Source organism: Rutidosis leptorrhynchoides, chromosome 3 (assembly GCF_046630445.1).
Source record: "Rutidosis leptorrhynchoides isolate AG116_Rl617_1_P2 chromosome 3, CSIRO_AGI_Rlap_v1, whole genome shotgun sequence".
NCBI lineage: Eukaryota > Viridiplantae > Streptophyta > Magnoliopsida > Asterales > Asteraceae > Rutidosis > Rutidosis leptorrhynchoides.
The window spans coordinates 152,040,061-152,062,129 of record NC_092335.1 but is presented as its reverse complement, the minus strand read 5'-3'; the positions used below and the strand labels follow the sequence as shown (position 1 = coordinate 152,062,129).

The 22,069-nt window shown below is 32.3% G+C and overlaps 2 protein-coding genes across 3 annotated transcripts; both read right to left on the bottom strand.

The window, feature by feature from the left end:
• Window positions 1-3,788: 3,788 nt before the first annotated feature.
• LOC139896910 (ACD11 homolog protein-like) lies at window positions 3,789-10,939 on the bottom strand. 2 transcript variants are annotated; one of them, XM_071879545.1, is made up of 5 exons: window positions 10,840-10,939; window positions 10,459-10,735; window positions 5,061-5,233; window positions 4,802-4,947; window positions 3,789-4,170 (listed from the first exon to the last, which is right to left on the bottom strand). In XM_071879545.1, the coding sequence occupies exons 1-5, from the start codon at window positions 10,872-10,874 to the stop codon at window positions 4,064-4,066; spliced, it is 738 nt and encodes a 245-aa protein (XP_071735646.1). In that variant the 5' UTR covers window positions 10,875-10,939; the 3' UTR covers window positions 3,789-4,063. The 2 variants fall into 2 exon arrangements, with proteins under 2 accessions (XP_071735646.1, XP_071735647.1); XM_071879546.1 differs by having other exon boundaries at window positions 10,459-10,729; window positions 10,840-10,933.
• Window positions 10,940-12,767: 1,828 nt separating this feature from the next.
• Window positions 12,768-21,098, bottom strand: LOC139900503 (uncharacterized). Its single transcript, XM_071883271.1, has 18 exons — window positions 20,903-21,098; window positions 20,321-20,482; window positions 19,621-19,709; window positions 19,291-19,519; window positions 19,016-19,165; window positions 18,819-18,953; window positions 18,627-18,733; window positions 18,243-18,321; window positions 18,015-18,130; window positions 15,721-15,818; window positions 15,216-15,360; window positions 15,051-15,136; window positions 14,834-14,949; window positions 14,577-14,748; window positions 14,203-14,492; window positions 13,941-14,129; window positions 13,824-13,862; window positions 12,768-13,298 (listed from the first exon to the last, which is right to left on the bottom strand). The coding sequence occupies exons 1-18, from the start codon at window positions 20,966-20,968 to the stop codon at window positions 12,987-12,989; spliced, it is 2,580 nt and encodes an 859-aa protein (XP_071739372.1). The 5' UTR covers window positions 20,969-21,098; the 3' UTR covers window positions 12,768-12,986.
• Between the last annotated feature and the right edge of the window lie 971 nt (window positions 21,099-22,069).

The window sequence follows — 22,069 nt, the reverse complement described above, 5'->3', positions numbered from 1 at the left end:
ATATATATATATATATATATTCATTGATGTAATTATGTTATATTATATAACATAACCTTATTTATAATATTTATAATTATATTATTTATTTTAAGCGTACGTTTATTCGGTCAACGTTAAATTTATTCGTATATAACAACTCTAGGTATTTTAGTAAAATCGAAAGTCGAAAAGTGAGGGTTGTTATACTTGAATGGTTTATGTATAAAGAAATTGGTGTATACCACGTAATTTGCAGAACCGGTCCAACTTTTAGTCAATTAAACCGGTGGTTCAGCATACAATGTAACAAGAAGAATCAGCAAAATATCCGATAGAACACAAATCTATAAAAAGCTAAATAATACCCTTCAAGTATTGGAACTTTGTAGTTTCAGTCCGTCAACATTTCATAAACTAGTGGTAGTTAGGGATGACAATGGATCGGATATGGATCGGATGATGCCATATCCACATCCAAATCCATTTATGTTTTGCTCATCCATATCCATATCCATATCCATATCCATTTAATTTCATTCCATCCGTCCATATCCATATCCGATGGATTAAGCGGGTTAATGGATATTCGTTGGATATCAAGTGAAATGTTAATTTAATGACAATTTTATCAATTTAATATAAATTATAATAAATGTAAATATTAAATCTTTATGTTTTTTATTTGTTTCACATGTTTTTATTGTAATTTGTCATCGATTGTGAATTTAATTGAGCAAAATCCGTTACGATATAAGTAAATATACGCTTAAACTAATATAAATATGTAATTTTTAATATTGTTAGTAACAATTTAATAATTGTCACTATCACACCCTTATTTTCGTTAATAATTCAAGAATTTGTAGGTTTTATGTATATGTATATCGATATGCAGATGTATATGCATATATTTTAGTACGTATATATGTATATATAGATGTATTTCGGGTGATAATGGATATATCCGTGGATGGTAAATTGTCATCCATATTCGACCCACGAAATATTTAGGTCATCCATATTCATATCCATATCCGTTAATCGTCCATTTACATCATCCATATCCATTATAAATGGATCGGATCGGGTGGATGTCCATGGATGCAACATCCATTGCCATCCCTACTGGTAGTTGACATGTTTAACCGAATATCTATATTTAACTTATACTTATTTTAGAACATCTATAAAATTGAATTAAATTACTAGGTTAGTATAGTTTTATGTTCCTTATATCAATACGGTGTTAAACCTGGTTTGACTTTGACAATAATTCATTCTGCTGTACAAACCATAGGAGTAGTGATAAAATACACTTTCGAATTTAAAACTTGTAATTTACACCAGATATGGTAAATAAAAATGTGTAAATTATTAGGTTGTTATACCTACACGAATAAATCATTTGTTAGACTAGTTTCTTTGTCTAGTGCGTGTCAAGTGCAATCCCTGAAGTACGTGTACTTTCTAAACTCAGTCCCTAGACTTTTCAAAGGCACCTACCCCCTAATAAGATTAACGGTAGCGGTTGTGTGTAGTTGAGTTTAACCAAAACCGCAAACTCACTCTGTTTTTTCAGGGTTGTTACAAATTAAAAATCAACCGATAAACTTTCTACTACTGAACCAAACCCACTGTTCCATTAATCATTGGTTAGTTGCGCATCGGTTATATATTTCAGTAGATCTAATTGTATGACTTATCAAATAAATTTTGATTAACTAGTTGTATCCATGCTTTTGTGAAAGTTGAATACCAAAAAGGTAATAAATAATGCATGGTGTTTTAGCTAGTATTATTGGATCAACCAGTTACAATAATATAACGAAATAGATCTAATTACTACGGAGTATTAAATATCAGTACCTAAACCCATCTATCTATCTATATCTATATAGTCTAATAAATCTCTAAAATAATAACATCATTATTAAGCTAAATTATGATTTAATTTTCATAATGATGATATCATAATTATATATTAATTTAATTAATAAAATAATACAATATTTTATAAAAGGAAATATTAATCTCTCATAAATTGTAATTTTATTTTTCTAAAAAAATTTAAAAGGCATTTATTAATAATAATAATTATTATTATTAAAAATATAAATATAAATATTCAACTTTGAACGAACTTTATGTTTGTAAAATCAACGACAAGTTTCTTAGTCGGAATCCGTGGTTCCACGAGACAATAAACTAAATGACTTTAACATTTATATTCATTTAATACCTAAAATATATCATTAAATTATTTCGTTTAAATAAACTCATATTTCCACGGGTCATTTCACTAGTTTAGAGGACAAATGACTATACTTTAACAAATAACAAAGGCATCTATAGTTGGTCAAACCTTGTAAAATAAAGAGACGGTACAAACCTGGAAGATAAAACAACACTAGTTATTCAAATATGAAAGTTATGAAAAATAATAGATTTTTTTTTTCCAAAAGAACTTTAATGATATAACCAAGGGACTTTCATTACCAAAGTCTTCTGTACTTCTCGCAACTAGAAAGCAAAATTAAAAAATAAACTAGCGAAGAAGCCTAACAGAAGACAAACCGAACCGAACCAAAAAACAAACAAACCCAGGCAACAAAAACGAGCAACCAACAAACAACCGAACCATTGGCCTGGAGATATCATGGTGACTTTCAACCAAGAGATTTGGGGTTCAAGTCCTGTTGTGGACGTGTTTCATGAATTACTTTATTGAGTGTGTGATTTGCCTTTCTAAAAGAAAATCATGCAAATACACCAAACCAAATAAGAAACCATACACAAACCTAAAACAACCACATAAAAAAAAAAAAATAAATAAATAAAAAAAGGTAGTCTAACACCGACAAAACAAACCCGTCAAATTAAAAGGCCGACTCAAGAACAATTAAACCATCCGTGACAAGTGCACCGTGACCTCGATTTGAAACCTTACCATCCACCCTTTTCAAGCGAGCCGACTTTTCGAATCGAGACAAAAACGAATACTTCTTAGGGAAACCGAAAGAGAAAACCATCTTACACAAATTTAAAGTCTTTTTCGCATAACCCATATACAAAATATTCCTCATGGTACAACGATACTTTTTCCATTGAAGGAACAAAAATGATAGAACCAAAAGTATAGTCAGAGGCGGAGACAGATGAATGCATGTAGATACTTTGTCACTTTCAACTCCTCAAATATAGTTTATCTGTATTTGTATTGTATTAAAAATTGTGAATTAATTGCAAAACGTGCCCTAATAATGAATACTAACCTACTTTAAATATGAATAATATAAAATATTTGTTAATTCTTTGATTCAGTTGTATACGGAATATGTATGAAATTTTTATATCGATATTTAATTTTCTTCGGTTGACTATCTTATTCTTAAATCATAGTTTCACCTCCGAGTATAGTAGCACCTACATTTTAAGCCGTCCCTACGTGTATTGATAGCCATAAAGCTAAAACCAACATAATATGAAAAAGCACAACTCTTTAAGTTATTCGAGAAACTAACCTAACCTTTAATGGTTCAAAAAAATTAGCATAACATTTATGCACAATCATTAACTTATTCGAGAAACTAACAAAAATCACCAACACAAGTAGACCAAGCCAGAATTAACAAAAACCTCATTATTATGAATCAAATAATAGCATTACTACTTATTTAATACAAGAAAAACAGTGAAGTACAGTATACTAAAACACTAAATGCTTTAATATGAGCTCACTAGGTTAGTCCAAAACCTCAACTACACAGTTTCGGGTCTAGAACGACACATCCACGATATAACCGACGTTAACGAAACACACATGAATCATACATTAGTTGAAACTCTGTATTTTCTAACCTTTCATAATACAAAAACAATAAATCTCAAGTCAACAATCTAGCTATATATATACAAACATCATACAGAATATTGAATGAGCTACAGATCAAGTATGAAACTTTGTGTCTAAAACAGAGAATTTGCCATGAAGGCAACCAAGTTGGCAGTTATTGAATGCATACATGTTAGCTATTCTAGATCATTTAAACAATTTAACCCCATCCCTCAAGGATCCACAAAATCACCAATCTAGCGTAATCCCCCTCGAAATGTAAAGATTATCGATGGTTTTTATAACATCAAGTGATGCCTTTATGTACCTCCTCATTTCTTTCTCTGCTGATTTATCTGTTAATAATTATAAAAAGAAATATTCAGTCAATCATACGAATGAATACTAGTTAACAAAAATAAGTACACACTAAGCGCAGGGCCATCTCATTGATTTGTAAGTCCCTATTTACGGAGTATAATATATATAGAAATGAGCCTTACAAACGTTAAATTTTTCAATACATATAAAAAGATAATACTGTTTGAAAGTTATCATTAACAAAAGCAAAACAAGTTATTATCGTTTCCAAGATCTCTCAATCAAAATGACTTCAAAATAAGGGTAATTTTTGTCAAAAGAAGAAAAATTCCTCTTCTTGTTTGCTGCAAGATCTTTATAACCTATTTGTACTAATAGCAAAACAAATATATATGAAGGTTTTTTTTTTTTTTTTTTTTTTTTTATAAATTTTGGGCCCTTTCAAAATTTCGGGCCCTGTTCGATGGCCTATCTTGCACACCATCTAAGACGCTCCTGACTAAGCGTACAGATCGCCTTACGTTCCATCATTTTCCTACTGCGTTGTTAAGAGGAAGAGTGTTTGGAACAAAAAAAAGGGTTCCAAAAAAGCGTTATAAACACTATTAAACAGCCCATAACTTCAAACTAAACGCCTGTAAAATTCCTATTAATTAGTAGACTCACCCGTTTCATTTATGTTCACCAAAAGTTGATCCCGTGTAGGAAGTGTACACATTCCAGCAGAAACTGCAGTTCTGACTGCCCATGTGTGGTATGGTGCACAAACTTGTTGATACGCTGTTGTAGCGGCTTTTTTAAGTGTATGGTTCCTAAAATATCACAAAAAACATATGGAATACAGTTATTAAAAACACAGTTCATTGCAATATACTGATGTAATCTGTTCATGATATGTAAAATTATAATTGAGAGAATAACATACTCGGATGATAAAAAATTCTGAAACAACTCTCTTATGAGATCCAGACCTTGCCTAACCCTGCGAAGATTGCGAGTATGGCTCCCGGGTGATTTTACCGTCTTATTTTTTAAGTCATGGTCAACTACACTACTTAAAGTGTTAAATTTCTTCGATGCTTCAAGAAGATCTCGTACCTGACATCCGTCAATCACTTAATTAGTTACAATTTACGAGGCTGTTAAACAAGACAGAAAATCCCTGTTTACGAATTTTACAAGTAAGCAAAAATGATACTCACTCCGTCCCAAATTTATTGTCTCTCGACAAAAATCACACAGTTTAAGAAATAGTGACTGTCACATGTACTTTTTGTTAACTTTCCAATTTTACCCCTTACTTTTTATCGACTTTTATTTTTTATTTTACATACATAAAGCAAGGGCATAAATACTTTTGGAAGTGAACAATTAATTTGGAACGGCTCAAAAAGAAATAGTGAACAATAAATATGAGACAGAGGGAGTATTGTACTATAATATGTGATGAAGACAAACACAGTTTCAAATCAATGGTTTAATGTTCAAATCTAATGGAACAGTGAATATGAATGATGAAAGTGTTCGATGATGATGAATGATGGATATTAATTGATGAAGAATCACAGATCTGAATTGATATAACAGTCGTGTATATAAATCTGTTTTTCAATTTGTATGTATACAATTTGTATTGATTGGCATCACTCCAACTCTATGAGGTGTGTGAGTATTTATACACGAATACTCAACACCATTGCGTTTAGGTCCTAGCCACTATCGATGCAACTTAACATGTTTATTTAATTTGAGATCCTAACAATATGCGAAGTCAAATGTAAATGATAAGATTTTAGTCGTAAACGTCAAACTGATACACAATTTAGTGATGAAGTCCAGAATGATTATAACAATGTATGCTTGGCATCTCTCTTTATAGTATAATAAAGAGGCCTAATATGCCTAAATTAAGGCAACAAAATGTTTTCTTGGACACTTCAGTGATTGAAGTTAGAAATTTGCATTAGTTGTTAGGAAGATATGGTTATGGCATCTTTCTTTAAAGCATAAATAGAAAGGGACTATCTTACTTACATATAATTAGGGGATAATGCTGACATCACTAAACCTGTTTTCCTTAATTTTTCATGTATTGATCTTCCAGATGTTGTTGTGTTATTAATTTAGCTGATGTCATGTTTTATTATTTTTAATAATGAATATAATTAATTTAATTAAGAAATAAAATATGGAGTAACTCGCTGCCCGAGAAATATTTGATATCAATATTTTCACACGCTTTGTCGCCTTGAGTGTACAACCTTCACTGCCTTCTCCAATCAAAATCTCTACCGTATAAGTCACTCTCAATCAAGTTTAAATTCAAAAATTACATACCAATACTCCTAATTCTATAACAAAACCCACATCTACTTCCATTTTGACCCATTTATTTATAAGTAAAAATGGCTGGAAATTACCTTTACCTTTATATTACACTAAAAATCTAAGTTTTCAATGGCTTCAGTGTGTTCATCTCTTTTATTCTTCTTATTTTACTTCTCTTAGTATGTATGTTCGCAACAGGTTCGATTGATTCATGTTTAATAAGTTATTTTGTATTTTGTATATGTATTTGTTGTTTCAATGTGGTCTTTCTAATTTGTTTTGAAAGCTTAATGGTTCTGTTATTTTTATTAAATCCAAATTTGAAGATGATGAGCCAGATATGAAGCTGGTTAAGTTTAATTACTATAGTGAACTTTATTATTACTTGATTAATATAGGTATAAGTGGACTTCATTATTTGCATTATTTGCACTTTATGTTACTGTCTCTTTGGAATTGGATGCTTTTGAAATTGGAAATTTGCATTTCCTAAGCTAACTAATGCTTCAGGTTTTAAATACTCTCTTAAAGTGTAAGCAACATTGAAAATCAACATTTACAAGCACTATGAAATAAGATAAGGTATGTTGTAATCTGATAAAAAAATTTCATTTATCTATATGAATATTGTTTTTTTTCTTTTTTTTCTTTTTGTATTTATATAAGATGTATTGGTTAAAGTATACATCATGCACAACTGTCACTAACTTTTCATGATCACATATAAATGTTTTTCTTAAAATGAGATCACATGTGAAGAGAATCACAATAGGAAGAAACCAATAAAACTTGGTTTTTATATAAACGGGTACAATAATAGCTAGCCTTTTACTTATTTGTGAGATTCAGTTTAGTAGTGTTGGGACCAGTACTAGCACTCCCAAAAAAAAATAAGAATGAGAACAGTTTGATCCATATCACCGGCGAATCTCCTTATAAAGTTTGGTGTCATTTATAACATATTCTTTTAAAGTTTGATATAAAGTCCGCCCCTGCTATTGTTAAAGGGGTTCTAAATATTTAGTTTATTTTGTGTCGTTGTTGTCCATCTGTCTTATTGAAGATAAGACGATCACTATTATGTGCAGTCCTAATCGTAATCAGGTGAGTGTCAGAGGTATTTTAATAGAGAAAGGAATCGAAAAAACGAGTGTGTATTCAGAAGAATGTGTATGATGACATGCCAGATCGCTGCATCATATTGGTTTGAGTAGTCTCAGTTTTGACCTTTTGTTTTGCTTCAAATTGTCTTTGATGCTATTGAATTATGCTTAATTGTTATGGTAACCATGGTAAGTTTTATGTTATCATAGTGTTACTTATGATTTTCAGTTTGCATGCCTCATTGGTTTGACATGGATGTGTATGAGTATCCTTAGCGTGGGACGTACTTGATCACTTTTCTGGGTTACAAGGATGATTTGCAGTTTGCCTCATTGGGTTTACAAGGATGCGGGTCAAGATTATATTGATGATGACAATGTAAGTTTGTTTAATTAACATTGGTTTACTTATATAATTTATAGTGTTAATGTTAATTATGTATTATTAATTTTTTATTGTGCTCTATTAATTAGCATATAGTTGACAAAACCATAAAATCTTCCAATGCATATTACCCGCGAAAATTAGCTGTGTCAAACTGTCAATAGTTTAATATTTTTCTTTGCTGAGCTTTGGATACTTGATTTGCAGTTTCGATGATGTGATCTATTTTTTCGGCTGAAGGCAGCTTTGAAAGAGCGTAGGTTGGCAATACGTTTTTGTGTTGTGTTGAAAGAGCGTAGGTTAAAGGCCAGCTTCGATGATGTGATCTATTTTTTCGGCTGAAGGCAGCTTTGAAAGAGCGTAGGTTGGCAATACGTTTTTGTGTTGTGTTGAAAGAGCGTAGGTTAAAGGCAGCTTCGATGTTGTGATCTATTTGTCTCGGTTAAAGGCAGCTTTGAAAGAGCGTAGGTTGGCACTACGTTTTTGTGTCGTGTTGCATATGATTAGGAAGTATCTCTAATACATTGCCCATTGTGTGCAGAAAATTGATGGGTTTATGACTGTATTCAGGATAAATGGAAGGAGCTTTTCACCAAAAGCGTTTGCACTTTCGTTTGGAGTCACAATTGTGGATGCCAAGCATAATTATAATAACTACAAATTCTTTGGACATTTGTATATGTAACAAACAAATATATAATAGAGTATCATTTTTTCTTGGTATATGGTACTAATCCATTGCACTGAGTAAGGATGAATCGTATATATACTACTATATATTACTGTATTATATAAAAATTATATGATCAACAAGCAGGGGTGTGCACCATTTGGTTTGAAACCATTTAAACCGAATATCGAATCGAAACCAAATGGAAAAAAACCAAACCGAATTTGAAAAATAGTTTCGGATCGAGAAAAACCGAAACCGAATTTTAATTCGGTTTTTCAGTTTGGTTTTCCGTTTTGAAAATTTTTAATTTGGTTAACCGAAAACCGAATATAAAACCGAATTCAATTTATACAATATTAAACAAATATTTTAAGTTATTTATATTATTGTATACATGTACGAGAAACGATTTTGAATATATATTTTAACTCGTCAAGTCAAATTCGGTTCACTTTGATTGAAATCCTATTTTAATCTTTAATTTCATAATTTTCCTTTTAACTCAACATTTTTGAAACTGTAATCATTTCAAGTCGATTTGCTATTCAGTTCAATTTATGTGTGTGTGCACATTGAATCAATCAAATTTATATACACTGCTTTACAACAGTCTATTATTAGAAAGTATACACTATGACTAAAACAGAGAAAGTTTTAGTTTTGTTATTGGTATTGGTTTTGTTTATTTTTTGATATAAAATGTATTGTATTATGATATTATGTTAGCTTATTTTATTTTCTAAAATTTGTATATATGTTCAATTATATATTTTATTTTAGAACGATACTTACAAAGTTAATAATATAATGTTTATTTATATCGTGAGAAAAAAAATCGATGTGGAAGTTAATTTGGTTTTAACCGAAATCGAACCGAATTCAAATTTGGTTTTTGGTTCAGTTTTGGTTTTGGTTTTGATATTTGAAATTGGTTTCGGTTTGGTTTTTGGTTTTAATTTTTAGAATTTCAAAACCGAAAAAACCGAACCGAATAAACCGAAAAACTGAAAACCGAACCGATGAACACCCCTATCAACAAGTATACTATCATTTATTTTTTTCAAATATATTTTTTTCAAACCTGTGTAATCATGGGTCATAAACTAGTATGCTTAAGAAGCCAATAGCATATTTTTAAATTATTCAACTTTATATTTATTAACTTTTATAAGTGACTTTTCTAACTTTTTGATTCTCTTATATCTTGAATATCAGATCAGATAAAAAATAAAAGAAAAGAAACTATTCTCATTCTCAGTCGAACAACATAAAAATTGCATATTGATGTACAAGAAGTATATATGCTGCAGATAATAATCCACTGTCACTTTCCCTATATAATCCGTTTATATAGACAATTATACTTTCACTTTCCCTATATAGTATTGGATGCCTAAAATAAATGAACATGATCATGCGGCGAAGATTGAATGAACACTTTCGTACGGCCTAGAGGGCATAATTAGAAGACCTAAATTGAAACATCTAATGAAGTTTTAAACTATATCTTCTCTAGTGATTAGATGCCTAAACCTGCTTTTAAATATACCAAAACACATTACGTAAGAAATATGGTTTCTTGTTAGTACTCATTTCCTACAGACACATATAACATCATTACTCAAATACTTCGTGATTAACGAAACTGCTTCAACGATACAATTGAGAAAACAATACCAGTTTCATCCAATTACAAACATACCTAACTTAATATACTCTATTCACATATCATATGAAGCATAACAACATAAAGCATCAACAAATGGTAAAAATGATTAAAACTTTCAATTAATAGATAAAATAAATAAATTAGAAATCAAATAAACAAACAAACCTTGGCAGTGTATTCCATTTCGGCGAATTTGAAAGCCATACCAAGACAACCAAATAGAACAGATACCAAAGTACACGCTTCACAAAACGGCTTTAATCGCAAATCAACAAATTCATTATCATTATTATTATTATTGTTATTGTTATCATTTCCCTTTTTATTTTTATTAATCAGATCCGAAATTTCCTCAAACGCTTGTGCGATCGAAGAAAGAGGGGTTTCTTTTTTACCATCTTTATTAGCAGCATCTTCATTATTCATCTTCCGAATCCTAACACTTCAGATATTGAATTCAAATAAGTGAAAATACATTCATTTTAATCATCTGGAGTAAAACCTAAAATCAAAATCTCGATGAAATGAAAAAAAATAAACGCATACTTTTCTCGATCCCTGAAGTATGAAAGGAGAGCCATTGAATTTGTGAATATTTATTAGAGTTACGAATTTGCCCTAAAAAATCGCTGATTATTATTTTGTGTGTGTAAAAAATTGATTTCGGTAACGGTGGTTAACTAGTTATACATACTTCGCGCCATATGAATATCAAGCAAAATATAATTATAATTAATAAAAAAAAAAAAGTACTCGTAATAGGAAAATAATAATCAGACAAAATTTCATTACTCGTCCCTGAACTATACATCAAATTTGACTCCTCGTCCTTTTTCTTTTTTTTGTGCATCCCTCGTCCCTAATGTATCAAAATTCTACATCCCTCGCCCTTTTTCTTGATTCCACGTCCTTTTTCTTTCTGTCAATTCTACATCCCTCATCCCTAAAAAGGACGAGATATGTAGAATTGTGATACATTTGAGGGATACAAAAAAAAGAAAGATAAGGAGTCAAATTTAATGTAAAGTTAATGGAATTTTGTATAATAATCATAAAGTGTGCTTATGTATGACTCGAGTATTTTTTATGTTCCTGATGATTGGACCGTATCTTTTGTGAAGTTACTGATTTTACCCCTAACTTATAATAAATGACGAAATGGTCCTTTTGCACAAAGTTTATAACATTGGAAACCATGTAACGTGTTGGTTTGCTTTTATCAGTATTTAGGTTTGGATTTGAATCTAATTTAGATTTAGATTTAAAATCTGGGTTTAACTAATTTGTTGATGTTAATAATTGGGTCTGATATTATAAGTTGTTGAGTGTATGATGTTTAGTTTACTATGGTAATTATAATTAATATGTTGGAGATGTTCTTGTTGCGTTTAATTAGCATGGAGAATAAACAAAAGAAAATTCATGGAGACTGATTAAATGGAACCCTAAAAGGTTGGTTTATTTATAAGAAATAGAGAGAGAAAAAACAAAAGTGAATGAAGAAGAAGATGGACGAAAGACCGAAATACCCCTCACATGCATCGCTCATGACTAAAGTTAACGTACATTTTTTACGACTGTTACTGAGAGGGACTACCCACGCCAATTTTGTAAACCACAGGGGCCAATCACTCCGGAAAAAACTTACAGGAACCAACTACATATGATCTAAACTACAAAGACCAATCACGCAATTTTCTCTATATTTAAATCTAATTTCATTAATCAAGTACAGTATTTATTAAGGCTATCACTTATTTGGCATGTGAGGGTTGTCGATCCAAACTTTGAAAAAGGCAATCTATTTGTGATTGTACATATATAAATATTGTTTAAAACGGAATAACCATGAGTCGATGAGTGTTAACATTATCATTTGATTGCTTGTATCTCGGTTTCTCGTTAGGTTGTGTGTTTTGATTGCTGGTATCTCAGTTTTTCTTTCCGAAAATAAAGAGTTGTTATATATTCAAGATTTTTTCCTGAAGAAAAAAAAAAACAACCCAAACAGATTACAACAAAACTCTAGTTTCATACTTTCATTTATATTTCTTAGCCCTCAACCTTTTACATAAATATAAATTCAGTCATTTTAAATGAATACTTCCAACGACCATCCTCAGAGACATTGTTAAAGATGTACAAATATTTTATACAATTTTATAACTGTCAGTTTAAATTATGTACGACCGTTACGTAAAAGAAGTGTTACATACTATAACGACGACTCTTAAAACTTCAATTAGGAAACTTTATACAAAAGACTCAATGTTAGTCAGTTATTGTCCACACTAATATAATTTTTTTCCACAATTAATTTTGAGAAATGAATCACATGGAGATCCCATCAAAATGGATCATTGTCATAAGATCACAGAAACCAATTGCTTCAGATTTAAGTTTTATTAATCAGACAAACATGAGTATCGTAATAAAAAAGTCGTAAACATCTATAGAATAAACTATACTATGATTTAAGATAATATAAAAGGTGCAATGATACCCCTAAATCCAAGTTTCATCAGTTAGTATAACCACAAAAAAGTTTCATAAAAAACAGAGAACGAACGAATACCTTTTTTCCCGTTCAAATACGCTAACGTTAGTCAATACCAAAACAAACTTGGATGCCAAAAAAGAACTGTAGCCATGGATCAACACTAGTCTAGTTTCAGGGACAAGAACAAAAACCGCTATTGTTTTTTAGTTTCCTTTACAGGAAATTGCTCCTCAGATTGCCTCTGCCACAATAAATACGCAGCTTCTAACCATCTTGGTTCAACCAAATACTTCTTATGATGAACCGCCCAATGTGACTTTTCAGTTCCTGTATCTGTTGAAATGACATGTGTCACTGACGGGTCGACTTCTGTTGCACATATCGCTCCTAACCGTTCAGCCATCTTCCATAACTGATGATTTTCAGCCGGGAACTTTGTAGGAAACACACGACTAAACACAACTTTACACCCCTTCAATACTTCACAACGAACTGCCCCCAGTACCTGCAACAAAAGATTACATCAAACAAACCGGAACTCCAACCGAGGATCAAGGTTGCAAAAATCTCTATTCGGGTACTCATTCGGGACTTTTTAAGGAGTACTCAAAAACTCAGGGAGTACTCGGATGTTAACCAAGTATAACCTTGACCAATGTTCCAAGTAATCCCGACTTTTGGCCGAGTTTAACCGATTTTAGACCAAGTTTGACTGATTTCTCGCAGAGTTGCAAAAACTGAGTTTTGACCATGTTTGACTTTGACAAATATTTGACTGAGTTTTGACAGAGGTCTCGCCGAGTACTCCCTGAGTTGCAAAAACCAAGTTTTGACCAAGTTTGACCTTGACAAATTATTGAACGAGTCTTGACCATTTTTGACCGATTTTGACCAAGTTTGATCGAGGTCTCGCCGAGTACTCCCCGAGTGGCAAAAACCGAGTACTCACTGAGTAATTCCGAGTTCTGCAACACTGCCAAGTATACATTTAGTTTCTGTATAACAAGGGTACGTAAGATACATATCTTACCTGCCGTACATCTCGGACCGCAATATTTTCATCTAGTTCCTATCATTTAAGTTAAAACAATATTAAGAAACCGAGTTTTATACGATAGGTTGAACAAGTAAGGTTGGTAGTACGTACGGGATCGAAGAACTTTTTGTGGATTTTTTTGAGCACTTGTAGAACAGTAGCAAGACTTCCATCAACTTTACTTTCATCTGATTTCAGTTCAGAAAGCGATTTACATTTGTATCCGAATTGCTTACAGCTTGAAGCAAAAAAAAGGTATCTCTCAATTAAAATCAAATTCTCTTTGTGCTTCACCCATACCTACATCGCAAGTAATGATCTTTTATAATTCTTCAAATTGTATGATAAAACGTGTTAAAGTAATGATGCTCACTCCTTCGGTATCATCAATAACTAGAATCGCACTTTCTTGCCCAAGTACGACATCAAGACCTTTACGATGCTCTTCGGTGCAATCATTTTGTGCAATCACTCTAGAACCAAAGTAAACCTTTTGTGGGTCCAGCAGAATCGCCATTTCTTTTGCATACTCACGTTTTCCCATGGTGTAAATGTACATCTCGAAGAGTTTGCTAGCTTCTTTCAAGAAATCGTGCACAAAGGGTCTTAATTTTGTCATCATGTTCATGCGAGGCAATTTAAACAAACTGCTTTTTAATGCATCTGTTAATACATACATTAACAATATATTAACACAGGATTACTGTTTATCAAACATCGATACAAACAGATGCCGCTGAAGAGTACCTTGCATAGGATCACTTGGGTTCATTAGATAACCTTCTTCTTGACATACGTCCATTATATGAGTTGAATTAAGTAATGTGTGATCCAGATCAAGAACCAAAATAAGCTTCTTTGAATTCTTTAAATCCGTATTACGCAATCGTTCCATTTCATCCTTAGCAAGCCTCAGATCCTGCAAAACTGAAATATGATTACCTACATTCAAGAATTTAAAAAAAAAAAAAAACGATTCGTGCTCTTTTATGATTTTTGCTTACCTTGTGTACATAAGCCAACGGTATACCAGACTCACAATTCATTTTTTCTCCACATTTTATGCACATTCCTCCCATAACACCAGGATGCGTACATGTATCCTCATTCACCAATACGTCTGAACATGTTTAATAGAGAGACTATTAGTTTTTAACGAAACGTAAAAATACAATTTGCAAAACATAACATGCTTAGACAAATTAGTATTAGTACTATTACCTAAAGTTTGTGTTGTTTCGTCCTGAGACGTTAAATCAATGATTTCCGTAACACTTTCCATCACTTCAATTTTTTGCCTTTTTGTCCTATAGACAACCGATATGATTTAAGAAACATTACACTTACAAGGAAAATTCGAACGAGTATAATAATTTCTGTATGCACCTATTTATATCTGATAAGATCTCATTAGTGATGTCTTTTACATCAGAGGAGGTATCAGATACAGAATCTAATTCTGTATCAAGAAAGGCGGCAAAATCATCACTGCTGGATGAGTTAACCGGCGAATCATCCACTAAACTCATTTATAGTGCCACCTGTGCAAGAAACATACGTCAAAATGTTAACCGTAACTTTTAGTTACAAGTTAGGGAGATAACACCAAGAAATAGGCCAGTTAAGTAACAATAATAAACATAAGACAAAATATATATGTATATGCATTTCAATGTAAGATAGATACATATTAGTTAAATGCCCATACCATGATTAAAATTATGTAGTTTCTTTTAGCATTTTTGTTCTAATATGTAAGTTGGGGATTTTCAATGTTATAATAAAAGAACAGAAATACGTCTGCCGTCGAGCATATCAGTATTACATTAACCTCATTAATTCATGATCAGTGATTCTGAATATGATCAAATGGTAGTTATTTATAACAGACTTGTCCTTGATTTTTTTTTTTGGACAACAGTTAGTTGGGGATCAGGTGATTTAACCACCCACGCATCATCTCCCGCAGTTGCTATACCCGCCCCCCAACTGCGTGCCCAGAAGGAAACCCGCACCAATCCCATAAGGGGCATGGACGGTAAGAAAACATCGATTTACATACACAGATATAGACCCCATTGACAAGTAACTTGTTTGGTAAAATAGGCATTCTCTCTAAGGACTTTCATCAAACACTTTGGATGCATTCAACATTAACCTTGAAAAAAAAATTTAGATTATATATTAGTCCAACAAATTTTTCATCTGAATCAATGACACGCTCCCAACGTTGGTCCTGAACAAATCAAAACGGCTTTTTATTAATATAATCCTAAGCACACGAATAAAATAGCATTATTCTTAACCCTAACTTGTACCTATTATTCTTTAAACTAAATGAGAGATTATCTCTAATTAATTCAGCAATAACCTAGTGGAAATCAAATATTGTTACATATATCCAGAAAAATTAGTATAAACTTAATATATACGGAGTAAATTGAAACTTGCCGGAAAAAATAGCCGTTGCTGCAGCAGAATACGCCGTCGCCGGCTTAGGTTGACGGTGGCCCTAAATGAGATGGATGAAATTCAGATTAAACGAGAGGAGAGTTGGGCCCACAAACCGATTCGTCGTTGAAGTCGCAAAAACTGAAAACCCTCGAGAAAGCAATCAAGTTTTGCTGCCAATGGGCGAGGGGGCGGGAATTTTCCTATTTATTTTAGGATTTTCTTGCAAATTTTTTTTTCAGAATTTTATAAACTTTCAAATATATATTTGTCGGTGTGTGGGTTTTTTTATTTTTCGTATTTTAAGTTTATTTATAAATGTAATTTATTATTATTTTAACACAGAGTTTTCACGTGTTTAAGGAACACATTTGAGAAAAGAAGTGTCTAAAAAGATGAACACGAGCACGCCATCACCATCTCCTTGAGGGCGTTGTTGATAGCGCGTGTCTGCCCTTGAACATCCTCATCCACCTTCATTTCCTTTGTCATTAGCGAGTTTATTGATTAAATTATTTTATTTTTAGCTTCATGACTTATACATCGATAAATGTACATATTGATATAAGTAGTTAAGATAGCGAGTTTCAGTTTTTTAAGAAATTGTGTGATGAATTGCAGTGACTATGTCGTCATTCTATCCTAAGAAGTAAGTGTGATGCGGTCTTTAGAGTTAAAGTTGAGATTGACCTTACTAGTTTCAAAATAAAAATAACGAAAATCATAAACTAGTAACGTGATTGGTTCTATTAAATCTTAAATTGTATTTAAGAAATGTTCAATTTAAACCAGCAAAAAATACTAATTTAAGTACACTACATACATAACACATTGAGGAAGTCGTGAAGTAGCTTCTGTTGTAAAACGATGTATATGAATTACTTTTTACATTTGTAGATACCTACCATAAATTTTTGCATAATGAATAGTGAAAGTTATTATTACGTTTTTTTTCCACATTATTCAATGTGAAATGTGAACCGAGATGTGAACTGAAGACTGAAAATGACAGATCTAAAAATTTGAGAAAAATGGATCTCAATTCAAGTCCCAACTCGACCACGTTCTCGACCCAACCGATTAGACAGATTTAAAAGCTGACCTACATTTAATCACACCCAACCCAGCTGACCTACATTTAATCACACCCAACCCAGCCGTTTGTCAGGTATTATTCTAGATTTAATTATTTAAACTCTTGAAGATTATATTATGTGTTTTTGATCTGTTGAATCGGACTATTGTTTTTTGGATTACATTAGCTTGTACAACACACACTTTTCGCACGCAGGAGAGCACGTTATCCTCCTACTTGTCGCATATCATCAAATTCATTGCAAATAAGGTTATGAATAGTGTTACGGACCAAATTTGAAGACTCTGAGAAACAAAAGAGTTTACCAGAAAATAACAGAACTTAAAGATCCTATCTTAGTCAGTTACTGCACATTTAGATTTGGATTAAAACCAGCATAAAAACAAATTGCATAAGTAACAAGAAAAAACAGACGATTTAAGATTTTGAGTTGCATCGTAATTTCAGTTTTGACATTTTATAAAGTAAAAAGATATGCAGTCCGAAATAAAAAGACAATTGAGTAAGTGCATAAGCTTCAGATTAATTACCGTCCACCAAGTAAAAGTACGGAAGAAAGTGAATAACCACAAGAAATGAAGAAAAACGATATAAAATGGATGCTATTGAATTTAGATATCCATCAAATTTATCGACACTAGTCTTCGAATTCATGCATGTGGTCCAGTAAGTAATTGGCAGCAAGCTCTTCATTCTTGTTGCAGGCGAAAAATACCTCCAATACTAACGCTCTGTCAAATCCCATTGCTTCTAACTGAAGAAGATGAAAATTAAATAAATAAATAAAAAATGCTTATCACTTCATTGTTTATGTTCATTGTTTATCAATCAATCATTAAAGTTGGCAGATATAAATAAAAACTTACACGCTCAATAGCTTCACCTTCCTCGGGAGTAACTGTTACAGTTTGAGGCATCCCACCAGCAAGCTGTCCAAGTAAATCCCTGAATCCAGTCCAACATACACACTGGGTGTCAAATTGGGTTGGGGGTCAAAACTCAAAACAGGTATCTTTTGGTACAGATGTCCAATACTTTTGGCAGTTTGGTTGTTTAACAGATAAACCATATTTATCTAGTTTACAAGTATTTTGCAAGGGTGGCACACACCAAATACCGGTCCACGAATTTAAAAAACCCAACCTTTTAATTGACCCATTCAATAGAAACTTTATAAAACATAACAACCGATTTCATAAGTAAATGGGGCTAAAGTAGAAAAGATTAATTCAATGAGATGTAGAACATACTCTCCGCCTTCAACAGGTTCATTGATGAGACGAAGGAAATCGGCTTGATGCTCTTGAATGAGTCTCACTAACTGAGGATTTTGTTTCCCCAACTCTTGCAGCATAGGCTGTCAACATATTCATTTATAAGAATACATAGTTGTATACATTTTTTTTTTTTATTGTTTTAAAGTTATAATATAGGATACAGACCTGTAAGATTTGTGGATTAGCTTGCACCATGGCTCGTAAAGCTTGAAACTGTTGATTGTTGCGCAGAAAATCCAGATTACCGCCAGCACCGGCACCCGTACCCGCAGCAGCAGTCGCACCCATGTCAGGCAGACCCTATTATGAGAGAGAAATTTGTCATGTACAAAAAAAATTAATAAAAAAATAAAACTTTATACCTGAGGGAAAAGATTCAACGGATTTGCGTTTGGTCCGGTAGGTGGTGCAGCGGCTGGTTGGGTGGCTTGTGGTGGCTGAACCGGCGGGTTTACAGCTGGCACTGGTGGAGGTCCAGCTACTGGAGGAAGCTGAGCTGACTCAGGTATGCCCTATCATGCCATATAAAGAATCAAACTTTAGTTTTAAGTGTAACTATGTACGCTTTACTAATGATGCTTTGATGATAATTCAAATTTAGATATAAAGTATTATGAGAAGATGTTAAAGTAGTTACAGAATACAGATAATCAACAGCTCTTTCTGGATTGTTGAAAGCAGCACGAAGAGCACGAACAACTGTATCCCTGTCCCAAGTACCTCCACCCATATCAAGAATCTGCTGAATTGCACCTTCAAGATTGTTTCCTGCAACTAGATTTGATGCTGCATCGCCATATACGTTACCAGACGAGACATTCTGAATAGGTTCTGAGGTCGGAATAGATGAAGGTACAGATGCAGGCCTGGATAATAGAAAATCGCATGTTAGTGATAATCTACCTATTTTTTATATAACCATGAATCATAATTAGATGACAAATATAACCCATTAGCTTAATCTTACTGTGTCACAGTTGCAGGAACCTGAGGGGAAGCAACCACCGGAGCAGGAGTTGGAGCTGGTGTTGAAGTTTCAGCAGATGAACTCTTGCTCTGTAAATAACAAATAATAAAAGAAGATAAAATAAGTATCATATTATTGAAGGTTTAATCTATAAAAGAAATCACAAGTGAAGATGATCAGATGATTAAAGCATACATTATCATACAAAACTTGCTGACAACTAGTATGATTCAAGCATACATTATCATATAAAACTTGCATGCAAACAGTATGTGCTATTACGCAAGAACAGAATGCCAACAAGGCGAGTTACATATTTTTGACAGCATAAATATTTATATACTATTATGTGGAAAAATAAGTAGCCTAAGAAGCATTGTAGCAGTAAAAAGTATCTGAAATCTACTATATAATGGTTCTAACAGTATATCATAAGGTCAGGTTAACGAAATTCAATACAGAACGAAGAAACTTTGTGAACTTTAGAACATAATAATACTGAAATTAATCTACTAACTTCTCGGTTCTATAGCAATCCATTAGCTCATACAATTAGAGACCATGTGTATGATAACTAAGTATAATAACTCTGAACTATATCAAACTCATTACAATATATCATTAAGCTAACATGCATTTATTATAGACTTCGAGACAAACAACATTTTATCCAAACAAATAAAGCAGTTATCGTTCATACCTTCGATATCATAACGACGATAAAACTATTTTCCACAACTTTATTTTCTTCCAAAGTAGTGCCATCCTTTAGCACTTTACCCTGATGGATGAGCATCTGCTGTGCGGCTGGATATACATTCGATCCCTGAACAGTTTCTATAATTTTCTTCACATCAGCAACCTACATGAACAAACTTTAGTCTTAAACACAATTGAAAAACTAACATATAGTTACACAAATGCATATATATATATATATATATATATATATATATATATATATATATATATATATATATATATATATATATATATTCAGAGATTCTGCCTTTTCAGCTCAACAAATGCATACAACTAATAACTGAAAAACTGAAAATACAATTTAATGAATTAACAGCAATTCAATAATCAAATAGGTATCAAGTTATATAAATTGATCATAAAAGCGTCAATTAATACATATAAATTAATTAATATGAAATCGAATCCGCAACACAAACCCTAACTGCAATAAAAGTTACTTCACTTACAATTTATAATCAAATACAGTAAATAACCAAAAGTATAGATAGAAACAGTTAAAATCGAAATCATAACGAACCGTATCTTCGAGCTTCACTTCGATTTCAAAGTGAGTCCCCTTCAAGGTTTTCACGATAACCTTCATCTTTAATTTCTCGTATACAGTTACAACACAATAAATAAAATAAAATAAAAATATATATAGATATATATGTGTGTAGATAATTGATTTGTGTGACGAAGTAACCGGAAACTTCGAAACTAAAAAACGAATAATTGAAAAAGGGAAACCGAATCACAAACAAATTCGTTTTCTTTGCGTCTGTGTATGGTGAAGGTGGAGTAGTTGTCACGCGCTTACAGTGTTGCGGGTCGGGCACGCGACAAGGTTTTGGGGATGATTAAGGCGCGCGTGGTGGTGTGTGAGTGGGGTGACCTATATTTCCGTATTTATAATTCTGTCATGTTTATCTCGCTGGCAGGTAAGATTGGGTTACAGGCCCATATTGATAATGTTGAGATACTCTTTCGATGGGCTAACGTTATAAAGCCCAGTCATAAGTTGGATCAAAGTGCATGACAAGGCCCATTCATAATAAGTGCATGTTTTCGGTACGATTATAAAACTCCTTATTCGAGAGAGGAGTGTTGTGAAAAACCCGATTACTCGCCAATTAATCTCCGATTAATCATTTCTATGAGCAATCCGTTTCGATTTTTAAAAATCCGTTTAATTAAACGGTCAACGTCAATTGATGGGTCAAAATCGAATTTGATAACCAAAGTCGGTCAAAGTAAAAAATGGTTACCATTTTAACATGAATTTAAACTAGAACTTTATAGTTTTGCAGCAAAATGAACAATTTTATACAATTATGTTAAAGTTTATTTATATATTTATGATTTTTTCTATATTTACACATATAATTTTTTAAATTTAATATTTCAATGCATACAGTACAATCCGATTAATCCCCGAATTACCGATTAATCTTTCCAAAATTCCGGACGATTAATCCCCGAATAGCGAATTTTGCAACCTTGTTCGAGAGTACTCAGTCTAAACTTCGGAAGGAGTAATCAGTAATTCAAGGATTAGTCAAATTGCACTTTTACTATATTTAAATAATAAAATTTAAAAGATAAAATCGTTTGAAAATGCATTAAACTTTCACCAAATCTTTATTATATGCATCCAGGGGCGGAATATATAAGGGGCAGGGTGGGGCACCCGCCCCAGCTGGAT